The sequence below is a fragment of the Dunckerocampus dactyliophorus genome, chromosome 2 (assembly GCF_027744805.1).
Source record: "Dunckerocampus dactyliophorus isolate RoL2022-P2 chromosome 2, RoL_Ddac_1.1, whole genome shotgun sequence".
Classification (NCBI taxonomy): Eukaryota; Metazoa; Chordata; class Actinopteri; order Syngnathiformes; family Syngnathidae; genus Dunckerocampus; species Dunckerocampus dactyliophorus.
In genome coordinates this window covers 9,129,206-9,141,804 of record NC_072820.1, presented here as the reverse complement: position 1 = coordinate 9,141,804, position 12,599 = coordinate 9,129,206, and the positions used below count along the sequence as shown (strand labels likewise).

The following is a 12,599-nucleotide window of genomic DNA, read 5'->3' as shown; positions in this document are numbered from 1 at the left end:
TGTTAGCATATTGTTTCTTTTTCGACAAAATGCACAATATCCAAACTGACCCGATGAAAACAAAAAACAGACTTTATCTATCTATCATTCAGTCAGAGAATGCTGAACACTGAAAATTCAAGCAATGCACTGCTGAAATCGTCCTTATTAGTTTCTATAAATGCATACATTTTTCCCCATCTCCAGGAAGGGTCTCTGTGGCGCAATCGGGTTAAGGCATTCAGCCATCATCAGAAAGATTAGTGGTTCGAAGCCACCCAAGGACGGTGGTACTGTTTTTTTTTTTGCGAAAATGTAACCACAGGCTCACCTCACTAAATTACAATATTTTTTAAATCTACTTTAGTACAGTAGTTCAATTAAAAAGGGAATCTATAGAATGTAATAATTTAACATGAGGTGAAGTGTGATTGACCGGCGTATTTATTTTTAACAAAACTTAGTGTAACAACCATTCGCCCCAGTCTAATCCATCCTAAAATAATAGAAGTGTCATGATATGTTAAACTACGGTACACGTACAAGATGGCTCCCAGCCGGACTTCTGTTTGCCAAAATGCTTGTGTTCTTTGCGTTCTCGTAAATCACTGTTGCCTAAACAATAACCAGGGAAACACCTTATGAATACATCTATTATATGCTTCATATGACTTTTTCTCTTCTCTCTTATCAGATTGGAGAATAAAGACTACTGGAGGTTTGAGCAGTGGAAGCTGATCGGTTTAAATTTTACTCACTGATTGCCTGTAGATCAAGACAAGAGAACTCTTAAACCCCGGTAGTCAGATAGTTTACTAATTTGTACTGCATTAGGATGATTTGAACCTGCCTGGTGTTTGTTTGCTCACTAGAGGGCAGAATTGGGTGACAATCTGCACCTCTTGCCGCTGCCACAGGGTGGCGTTACTGCAGACTGATGAGAGTGAGCTGCACACTGGATGAGTAAGCTGGAGCATGCCAAGTTCAGAGCAGACCACCGAGCTCTGTGCAACAAGACGGACCTTGGAAACAAAAGAGAGGGAGAAGGAGGCTTCTTTTGTGCAAAATGCTCACTTTCTCCTTTAACACTTAGGTGTAACAGCAGGGTGCCGCAGCAGTGACCCACTACCCTCTTTGTTACTATTCTCCTGGACAATAGAGCAGAAAGATTCTTTACATCTTTGCAAAGTGCAGCCACAGCGGAATCATTAGCTACCATAACGACATGGGGTGAGTTACGGAAAACTAGTAATGACTTTGACAGCGGAAAGTGAGAGAAAATTAACTTAACATTCTTGTGTTTAGAGAACAAGCCTCAAACACTTTGTAAGATGTTTCCTCATCACAGAGAAAGGTAAGATCTTATTTTTTCTTCCCGGCTTCGGTGTTTGAACGCCACATTTCACATTGTTCACATTAGAGGGATCACTATTTCAACGTGTGACTGCTTCTTAAACATCTGCAATCGATAAGTGGTACATTCGTGACACGCTGTCCATTGACAAACAGCATGTTTTGTTTCGTCCTTTGATCGTCATGAAAACATCACTTAGATAGAATTACTTGCATGTGTTCATATGGCTCACTAATATACATTTTTTTTTGTAAAACTGCGGTTATAAAAGCTTAAGAAAAGCTGAGCTGTGAGGGTCAAGTGCTGTAGGATGAATGGCTTCACTAATTCCTGAGGTGCAGCCTGGAACGTCCACTCAGTCGCTGTCTTGCTTTGTTATGCTTTAAGACCTCCCTTAAGACCCTTGGAAGCCACTTTCATCTGCCGAGGGTCCAGTGCTAGAGTTATATAGCAGAAAAAAGTGTGATCAAATTCTTTCTTTTTCTTTTTTTAATGAATTTACTTTATGGAGAACCTCTGTGTGCCAGGGTCACTAAATAGAAAAATATCAAGTGAGGGGGAAAAAATTGCTAATACAGTATGTTGCCCTTTTTTTGTAAGAAATCAGTGGTGTGCTGCCAGGGCCAGCAAAGCCTTCTCTGCCGGCCCAAAAACTGTCAGAATCACTGATTTAAATGTACACACTCTCTAGTACATTCTAGTATTTGTACAAGTCTATTATCTTCATTTTGTAGCGTGTCTCTTGGCTGCACTGCTTCCAATACGTGTATGTTAGATTTTTTTGTCCAATCAGGTTCTAGCTTCTTTGCGTTGCCATGTCAGTGTAATCTGCCAGGGCCTTCAGAATCAGTAGTGCTGGCCCATGTCACTTAAACACTATAAAATGGGGTTGTTTCTTTGACCAGTCAGATTTCAGATTCAGTTCAGTGACATCAGCATTTTTCCGTCCTCTGATTGTTGCCAAAGTTACCAGTGCGCTTGAAGGCATTATCTGATGAACAGCGCAGTGCCTAATTGATCCTGTTCTGACACAAAGAAAGGAGACAGACACGGTGTTGTTCATTGTTATGTGTGCAATATATCAACAAATAGGTACAATTATGTGTATAGCTGATGTCTAAGTCAGCCTCAGAAAGGGTTTGTTCACCACTTCCACTGGAAGTCTTCCAGACCAGTGCTTATGAGTGAGTGGTGAGTGTGCTGTATTTTATTTCATTTTTGATGTCTATGATAAATATTGATTCGTAACCGTTCCAGATGATTCTGTAGTGTATAGGTTTAGAGTTGTTTGGAGATGATGTATTGGAAGATAAAGGGCTAAGTGGGTTTGCTGTTGCAGTAATAACGGTATTCATCCCCGATTCTGTAATGGCTCGCATTGTTATACAGTAATGCCTCGTTTATCACGGCTAAGTGGTTCCAGACCCAACTGTGACAAGTGAATTTCGGCAGAGTAGGATTCCTTATTGATAAATGGAATATTTTCAGTGTTAGAGCTTCGAAAACCTGTTTACAACCTTCTAAATGTTTTTTTTTAACATGATTAGAGGCCTTTAGACATGAAATAACACCCAATAGTAATCTTTACACTTGTATTACCCAATGTAGTAGACAAAATAAGAGTAAAGAAGCCATTTAAGACATAAATAAGACTCATGTTTTAAACGTGTTCCTTAGGAGACCTGAAAGAGAGACGGGCAGGACGTTGGGGACACAGAGTTGAGATTCAGCATTGTGTGGGTAACTGCCGCAAAAGTACCGTTTTTATTAGGGATTTTTATTAGGGATTATTGTGCCTGTTGTGAGATAATTCAAATTGTTCCGTGATCAAGTCTGATCCTTGTGTGTCTCACCGAACATTACTGACACCTAGTGACCAGTGTAGCATACTACATTTCATCAACATCTGAATGCATCTTTTGAATGCCTTATATTTGTATTTTAGCTCATTTAGCCATTTTCATGCTTAAAAAGGCAAAAAATACTTAAAATTTGCATATTTTTTGAGAAATAATAGGCCATATTCAACCATGAAACAGCATGATACATTAATTACTATATATTTTAAAAACCGTGATAGTGATCCTGCGAAATTCGAACTGCAATGTGGCTAGGGACGACTGTATTGCGCTTTTGTATGTTATTGATGGTATAATTGTGACATAATAGTGGTCCAGGTCCGGGTACCAGAGGCACCGCCCACCACTGTGAGAAATGTGTATAATTACTGTACTTATTGTAGTTGATTTATCATGGGGTGCATTACTTGGCGGCAACCAGAAGAGGCACTTTTGATTCAGTCCAAAGAACACAGAACAAGTATGAGAAATAGGGCTACATCTTCGTAGACCTCCACTATGGTATAGAAACAGGAGTTTAGAACATTCAGAGAGGCTCTCCCGGTTTTTATTGCATTAACAAAACACTGACTAACGGTTAATTTTCCCAATAATTGATCATTAAATGTGTCCAAATCCTATTAATAGTCATCAGTGAGAAGCAAAAAGCCAAGCGGTGCATGAATACATGGAGGAGTTCAGGATGTGGAATGAAAAGCCAGCAGTCGCCCTGCATCCTGGGAGTCGTAGGAGGCTGCATTAGTGTAAGTTTGAGCACACTTGGCAGTAAAAGTCAGGAAAGTGCAGTTTGATCTGTGATGTGGTGGCCTTTTAAAGTGTCTTCAAGCCGGACTGCTTCCTTGAGCTTTATGACTGAATTAAATGTCAGCGTGCCATTCTCTTCACTGGCCACTTATTTTTTTAAAAATGATGAAGTGTTATATAAGGTCACGCTGTATATCTTTTATTATTATTCTTTTGTGTCACAGTGGCCACACAGAGAAAAAGCACAGTAGTCCAAAATGGACTAGTCACCAGCATTGTTCGGTGATACAATACCGTCATGTGCATCAAAAATATTTATCATTTCAATGAGCCGGGAAGTTATTCTGCAATGACAAATGTTAGTAGTGTTGCCATTTCTTAACTACGCATTCACACAAATAATTTGAGATTGCGCTGATGTCATCACATCTCCTACAGAGCACATTTTCATGGTGTTTGAAGATTGATATGATATGCTGTGATGCATCAACCAGCAATACAGTCCTAAATTTCTTCTGGTTTAGTTTGGATCAAATGTTTAGACAAGGGCTTCTCAAATGGTTATTGTGTCGTGACTGGCTTTTATTGAAGTCAACCCAAGCTATTTTTTTTAAATAGTCTGCGTCATTTTTTAAAATAGTGTTTGCCCCCTTCCTGATTTCTTTTTTTTTGCATGTTTGTCACACTTAAATGTTTCAGATATCAAACAAATTGAAATAGTAATCAGTGACAACACAACTGAACAGAAAATGTCGTTTTTGGATGAAACTTCTTATTATTAAGGGAGAAAAAAAATCCAAACCCACATAGCCCTGTGTGAAAGAGTGATTGCCCCCTAAACCTAATAACTGGTTGGGCCACCTTAGCAGCAACAACTGCAATCAAGTGTTTGTGATAACTTGCAATGAGTGTCTTACAGCGCTGTGGAGGAATTTTGGCCCACTCATCTTTGCAGAATTGTTGTAATTCAGCCTCATTGGAGGGTTTTCCAGCATAAAGCGCCTTTTTAAGGTCATGCCACAGCCTCTCAATAGGATTCAGGTCAGGACTTTGACTACGCCACTCCAAAGTCTTCATTTTGTTTTTCTTCAGCCATTCAGAGGTGGACTTGGTGGTGTGTTTTGGATCATTGTTCTGCTGCAAGACCCAAGTTCGTTTTAGCTTCAGGATTTTTTGGTAGACAGCAGAATTCATGGTTCCATTTATCAAAACAAGTCTTCCAGGCCCTGAAACAGCAAAACGGCCCCAGACCATCACACTACCACCACCATACTTTACTGTTGGTATGATGTTCTTTTCCTGAAACGCGGTATTACTTTTACGCCAGATGTAATGGGACACACACCTTACAAAAAGTTTAACTTTTGTCTCGTCAGACCACAGAGTATTTTCCCAAAGGTCGTGAGGATCATCAACATGTTTTCTGGCAAAATTGTTTTTTTTTTGCTCAGCAGTGGTTTTTGTATTGGAACTCTGCCATGCAGGCGGTTGTTGCCCAGAGTCTTTATTATGGCGGAGTCATGAACACTGACCTTAACTGAGGAAAGTGAGGCCTGCACTTCTTTGGATGTTGTTGTGGGGTCTTGTCTGACCTCTTGGGGTCATTTTGGTTGGCCGGCCACTCCTGGGAAGGTTCACCACTCTTCCATGTTTTCGACATTTGTGTATAATGGCTCTCACTGTGGTTCGCTGGAGTCCCAAAGCTTTAGAAATAACTGCGTGCATCAAAAAAATAATGAATAAATTCAAATAAATCAGCAAAATGGCACTAAATATTTACACGTTTCCACAGATTTCACTTACACTGCAGTATATCTGTGCATTGAGTATATCCAGCAGAATGAGCGTATTTTTCGGTTAATGTCGAAAATTTACGCCCCAAATTTTGCATCAGTTTGGGTACATTTTCCGGTTAGCATGCAATACGGCGCACGTCTTCTTGTGTTATTAATACACGGTGTGAGTCCAACCGTGTTCTTAATATATTTTTATCACAAAATGTGTTTTTAACATTAAAAAAATGTTTTGTGTTAACATTTTTGGTTTTCTGGAATGGATGAATTGGATGATTTCTTATGGGAAAAATTGATTCAGTTAGCGTTCGTTTCGGTTAGGGTCGTACCTTCTGGAACAAATTACTGACCCTAACCAAGGTTCCACAGTACAGTCAAACCTCTCTTAATACGCCTCAGTTTTCGTCAAAAATGTTGCCTCGGTTTTTGTACAGTGTTCCCTTGTTACATCGCAGTAACAGTAACGGATTCGCGCTTTCATGGATTTTTTAAAGTGCAATTTTGCCCTTTTTTTTTTTAACAGCGTATGAAGGGAGCTACAGGGAGCTACACTTACCTTTGATCGGAGGTGCTAATGGCAGGAGAGGATTAGATCACAACTCCTCCCAGGCTTAGTGTAAGGAACCAATAGGAAGAGGGTGTTGGCACACCAATTCCGCCCACTCTTACTGTATTTAAGGCCTAAGCTACCAGCACTTATTAGTTCGCTGACGAAGCTCTTCGGATGAGGAGCGAAACGTCCGACACATTCTTCACAGAAGTACAGATGACGTCTCAAGAAGCCTTTCCCTCATTGGACAACTCCTGTACGACTGAGAGCCTACACAGACACATTGAACTCGTATGAACTTGCATTGTATTCTGTGTCCTTTGAAGACTTTGAGAGTTGAAGAGTGTCCAGACTGTCAGGTTCGTCTGAGTAAATATAGAGCCACAACATTGGCTCAGGGAGAAGGGAAAACCCGCCCATTGTGTTCTGCGTTCTGATTGGCTGTAGACCATTGGCAGTCAATCTCCTTTGCGCAGGACTGCCTGTTTCCTGTTGTATGATCACTGAATGAAGGCAGAAGTTACGCGGCTGTAGGGCGCCTGGAATACTGTAAATGAATCTTCCGTTCATGGAGGACGACTTGTTTTAACAAAAACGCTACAGCCTAACGGCGCCAGGACAAGCCATGATCAGAGGAGTGATGACGTGTGAGTCACTCAATTTCTTGTGTTCAATCTCGTAAGTTGATCATTAAAATTCAAACAAAATTTGAACTTTGAGAGTGTTTAAACCAGAGAGAAATGTGAGAAAATGTTCATGCCTGTCCGAGAAATGTGTACAAAGTGTATAGTGGGGGGTTTTGCAGCCTTAAAACATATATAATAATTACACAAAAATATAGTAGGTTACTTTGCGGATTTCACTTATTGCGGGCTATTATGGGAACCTTTCCCCCGCGATAAACCAGGGAACACAGTATTGCACTTAACAAACTAGTCTGTTTGCTGACTCACTGCCCGTGCATTTTTATGAAGGGTGACTGCTAAATAACCTATCATGGGGACAAAGAAAGTTGCGAGTTCCAGTAATTTGATAAATAATGTCATTTCTGACGAGCTGTCCACAGCCCACCCAAGTAACCCTCTTTTGGGTCCCGATCCTCCACTTGAGAATCCCTGATTTGCTTTTATGTACTGTTATTGTTGAGTTTTTTTAAAAACTGACTTTGTTGCTGAAATTCCTCCATGATAGGATCTGTGTGTTTTTTCTCCGCATTTTCTTCTTTGGCAGAAAGAATTCAAATATGACAGAATCGGATCCTCTTTTATTTACATTACAAACGTTTGGAAACTGTCCATGTTAGGATCTGTGAATTCCATCTACTGTATTGTACGATCGTGTGTGTGTGTGTGTGTGTGTGTGTGTGTGTGTGACCTCAGATCAGATGAGCGCAATAATGGGGGGCAAAAAAGCAGATCCACTGACCACAGAGAGGATTTGTGTGGGATGAGAAGGAGAATTATAACATGGGTCATCAGACTGCATTGAGTCGGCTATGGAAATACCACTCTTCGCATCAACAATCTTTGTAAAGACCAACTACAGTATGTGTGTGTGTGTGTGTGTGTGTGATGTAGAGCTGCAGTGATTAATCGATGATTAATTGATTATCCAATGAATCGACTATTTTGATAATTGATGAATCGTTTCATTTAAAAATGTACTGCAAATCTCCTGATTGCAGCCTCTCAAATGTGACAAATTTTTTAATTTCCTTGAAAGCAGACCTGTTATCTTTGTGTTTTAGGCAAAACAAGAAAGTCGCACACATCAGCTTTGACTTTGAGCAATCAACATTTTTGATCTTTCTGATATCTTGCGAAGCGTGGTAGAGCGTGCATACGAATATTCCCATGCAAGGTATGGGATTTATCCACTTTTACTTGTGCCTAGGAAAATGCGTACATTTCTGCACAACTCTTACCATGCGTACACACAACACCCAGAGGTAGAACAGTGAAGCTGCAAATTGCTATGTCTGTGCCTGTCTAGCGCAGGCCATATCATCTTGCTATGTGCTTCACAGCTTGACCATCAAACAGGGCACCGGCCCTCCCCCCACAGCAGACGAGCCGATGCCAAACGCAAAGCCTGTCCCTAAAGTTTATTTATTTGTTATATCTTATTTGTTTATTGGTGGTGCACATGGAGCGTTCTGTGCCTGTGTCGCGATGAATTGCAGTAGAGTGTTTGTGATGTTTGTCAGTTGATTGTTTATACTTCAATTTCGGAGAAACTGTCGGAGAAATTCCTCTCCCTCGACCTCTTTGCTATGATTCTGGGGAGGGAAAAAGTCTATTCATGCATTCTTAAAGGGATTGCTGCTAAGAGGCGGATATTAAAAATGTGCTGGTTTTTTTTCATCGATTAATCGGGAAAAAAAATAATTGACTGATTAATCGGTTATTAAGATAATGCAGCCCTATCATGATGGAGACTAAAGGAAAGCAAAAAAGAGTTAATGCTGTTCCTTTCATACGTTGTGATCACCTATAGTAGAAGACATACTATTGGATTTTTGTGTCACTAATGGGGTCACATCTAAATGTACTTTTATGACTGGCCACAAAAAACGGTTCTCTTGGGAACATCAATTCACACGTAGAAGGAGGAAGAGTCCTGGTTTCTCATCATGGTCGTACTTGGCCTTCTTTCATGCAACATGCTGGTGATGAAGAGCAGAAGGAAGATTGCATCTTTGTGGACTCCTTGATGAATTAGGTCAAATGTTTCCTCCTGTGCCACCATGAGGCTCACGCTGAAAGTGACTGAGGGTGGGGGTTGGATGGGGTAGTCTACTTTTATGACTTCTTCACTTTTTCATCATCAAAATTATATATACGTAATTACAAGGGCTGTCAAATGATTGAACATTTTAATGAAATTAATTCCAGTTTTCAAACAATGACTAATCACCATTTGAAACTATGTGTGAAATATGCCAATTTTTACCGTATTTTATGAACAGAAAGATCAATTAAAGTACACGAAATGTATGTACAACAGCTCCAAATGAGCTGAAAATGTAAATTAAGCTAAAAGATACCTCTCATCTGAAAATCTCTCAACACTCGTCTGCAGAACTTTAAGCGTATTATTATATATTTGATATTATTGTGAGGAATTAAATTAAGGTTTAAAGACAACACTACGTTTTGAGGGTACACATATTTTTATTTATTTATTTTATTGATCCATTTTAATCCCTGGTACAACTAAAGGTACATTTGTTTGGACAAATATAATGATGATAACAAATATAGCTCATAAGAGTTGAATATAAGAGCTGATATCTAGCAACTTCCATGGTTTTCTTGATAATAACCAAAATCGTGCAAGTTCTTACATGAATAGCTATAGCACTGTACTGCCAAATAATGTAACTCTTATGAGCTATTTTTGTTGTCATTGTATTTGTCCAAAGAAAGGTACCTTTAGTTGTATAAGGAATTAAAATGAAGAAGAAACTGAAGAAACAAGGGTGGTCTAATCATTTTTTCCATGACTGTATAAATCTATTCCATTATGATTATTATTGTTGTTGTTCCAAAGATGGACGGACTCGAGGTGTGTTTGTGAGTTGGAGATACATATAATTGCACTGCTGTTGAGCATCTGACTCTTGTGACTCTACGGGGACGTGACTGTGCCTTCGTCTGCCGTCATAACAGAGAGGTGTGTGGCTTGCCATCATGCGCATGCCTTAATTACGCTAAAAATGACCACATAATTAATGAAAGAAATTAGTTGCCGTTGTTAATGCGCTATTTTTACAGCCCTAATAATCACATATAATTCACTGTTACCTGTATTGACCCCATTATAAGATGACCCTCGAATATGACCCATTTTTCAAGATTTTTCAAGACTGTAAATTCCGGTATATGAGCCATACCCACTTAATTTAGAGGAAAAAATTGATTTGTACATATATAAGCTGCACCGGACTACAAGCCGCACATGTCCACGTCATAAAATGGCATATTGTGGCATGCGCAAGTCCGTGAGGAGCAGGCAGATCTTTATTCGACAGGAGCCAATCAGGAGCTATCAAAAAACTTCCGACGAGCTTGCCAACCCACTTGAAATTGCAGGAGGTCATTACTCAAAACAAGTACCAATACAATAAATAAAACCAAAAACATCTATTTTAAAGTTTTCCCATAATGTATTGTGTCTGAGCAAAACATTTCATTGGATGACAAGTGGCATAGAAAATGGATGGATGGCTGGCGCTGCAATGCTGCCTCTGTCTACCAGAGGAGCCCAGAGCCCCGAGGGAGGCTGACATCATTGCAGCACCCCAGCAGGTACCAATGAATGGTTTGTTCAGATGCAATGCATTATGGAAAAACCTTAAAATAGTTGTTTTAATATTTAAACTCATATTGGTACTTGGTTGTATATTTCTTACATATACCTGTGTGTTAAGTTGCTTAGTTTAGCGTTTTTTGTAAGATGACACCTTAGGTCAGACTGTTTATTGAGTAATAACCTCCTGCCATTTCCAGTGGGTTGACAAGCTTGTTGTGAGTGCAGTGTGTTAGCTTGTGATTGGCTCCTGCTAAAGAAATAAGCTACCGTTTCCTCATGGACTCGCGAGTGTAGTAGATCTTAAGTAAAGGAAATGTCATGAGATTAGAATTTAGCAATAAATTAGCCGCACCGCTGTATAAGCTGCTGGCTTCAAAGTTTAAGAAAAAAGTAGTGGTTTATACACGGTTACAATATGTTACAATAAAAATATATCATACATCCTAGCTGCTTGACAGTTGTTTGATGGCTTTGCTCCATTGACCACAATTCTCTTAAAATTAGCTTCATAACAACTCCTTTTGTTTGCTATGGTAGGGTGACTAAACGTCCTGTTTTCCCAGGACATGGCCTGGTTTCAAATCCTGTCCTGGACGTCCTGGTTTGCTTTTAGAACCTGATGAAAATGTCCTGATTTTCATTGTTTTTCATTGGGCCATTCCATTGAGTGACATTAGGTTACTCTGCGGCATGTGACGTAATTCCTGAGAGGCTGACATGTGGGCATCTGCATTTGAATTTGTGTTGGCAAAAAGCCGCAAGAAGCTAAAGATGAAGCAAGACATGCACAGTTAATCCTCTGACGCTTGCCGAGTTGAAGTCTCCTAAAATCGGGGGCATCATGCGCAACTGCGGTTTAAATTCCCAAGTTCTTGTGACTTAAGAGGTTACATTTTTCCTGAAAATACTGGTTGCATTCCAAAACCTAAGCATTTCACATCAGGTTCCTGCGTTGTCCTGTTTTTGGAATAACTTTTATGCCGGATTTTGAACGTTCTTCCTGTGCAATTTGTGTCTTTGGTTATAGATAGTATTTTGTAATATAACAATTTTCTGTCCGTACAGAGAAGGATTACATTAAATGTATTTACAGTAAATGAGGCATCTTTGAGTAAACTTGGAGTATCGCATTGCCAGCCGTGCCGGCAATGCTAGTTTTCGCTATTTGAAATACGGTCACCATAGTTATGTCGTCCAACCTTTGACGCCCTCTGTATCTTGGCTGCATCTCTAAAAATCACTGGTGTGTGTGCGAGTGACAGGAAGAAAATCTCGGACTCGCTTGGGGAGTTGTTTGGTGTCACCTGTTGGTTTGCATGTATACTGTAAATCTCTAGACCCCAAATATGAGACGGCTTTTTTCCAGGGAAGGGTCAATATGGTATCCAATTTAAAGGAAAACTGCACCTTTTTTTGTAATTTTGCCAATCATCCACACATCTTATGTGAGACATGAACCCACGTCTTTCTCTTTTCTGTACGTTCTAAAGATATAAAAAGAGATAAAGAGGCAGCGCATTAATGCACGTAATGGGACACACCAATTCTGCCTACAAAGTCCGCTATTGAAGCACCTCCAAAAACCTCCAACAAGGTTTTATTTTTCCATATACATGCTGTGACCATGTACTGTAGTAACAGGCACATGCATGATCTCATGTAACACCTACAATATTTTGCCATACTTTGGTCATTTTAAGCATTACCGGCACGTTCCTTCCTGGCCACATTGATTTCACATAGCAACAAAAAAAAACCCACACCCAGCGTTAACTTTTCCAAACTCAAAAATAAAAAGACCACAGCAGCTCCAATATGTAGCGTTAGCTTTCGGTAGTGGCCTGATGCATTGTGAGCACGGGCTGACGCGCGGCGAGCGACTGCGTGGTGAAGCTAGTCGCTAGAAGGCTAGTAGCTACCCGGTGTGGTGCGGCAAGGTGTCAATACAACAATTCTTTGGCGTAACAATGTTAATAACAATAAAAATAACAATGTCGCTGTAGTTT

At 39.9% G+C, this 12,599-nt stretch overlaps 1 protein-coding gene across 3 annotated transcripts in view; it reads left to right on the top strand.

Moving 5' to 3' along the window:
- Positions 1–942: 942 nt before the first annotated feature.
- LOC129173733 (homer protein homolog 3-like) overlaps positions 943–12,599 on the top strand; it is a 29,405-nt gene continuing 17,748 nt past the window's right edge. For all 3 annotated transcript variants that reach the window (XM_054764831.1, XM_054764826.1, XM_054764840.1), the window contains exons 1-2: positions 943–1,209; positions 1,285–1,333. In XM_054764831.1, the coding sequence (XP_054620806.1) occupies positions 1,311–1,333 (23 nt within the window). In that variant the 5' untranslated portion in view covers positions 943–1,209; positions 1,285–1,310. The remainder of the gene's footprint in view (positions 1,210–1,284; positions 1,334–12,599) is intronic.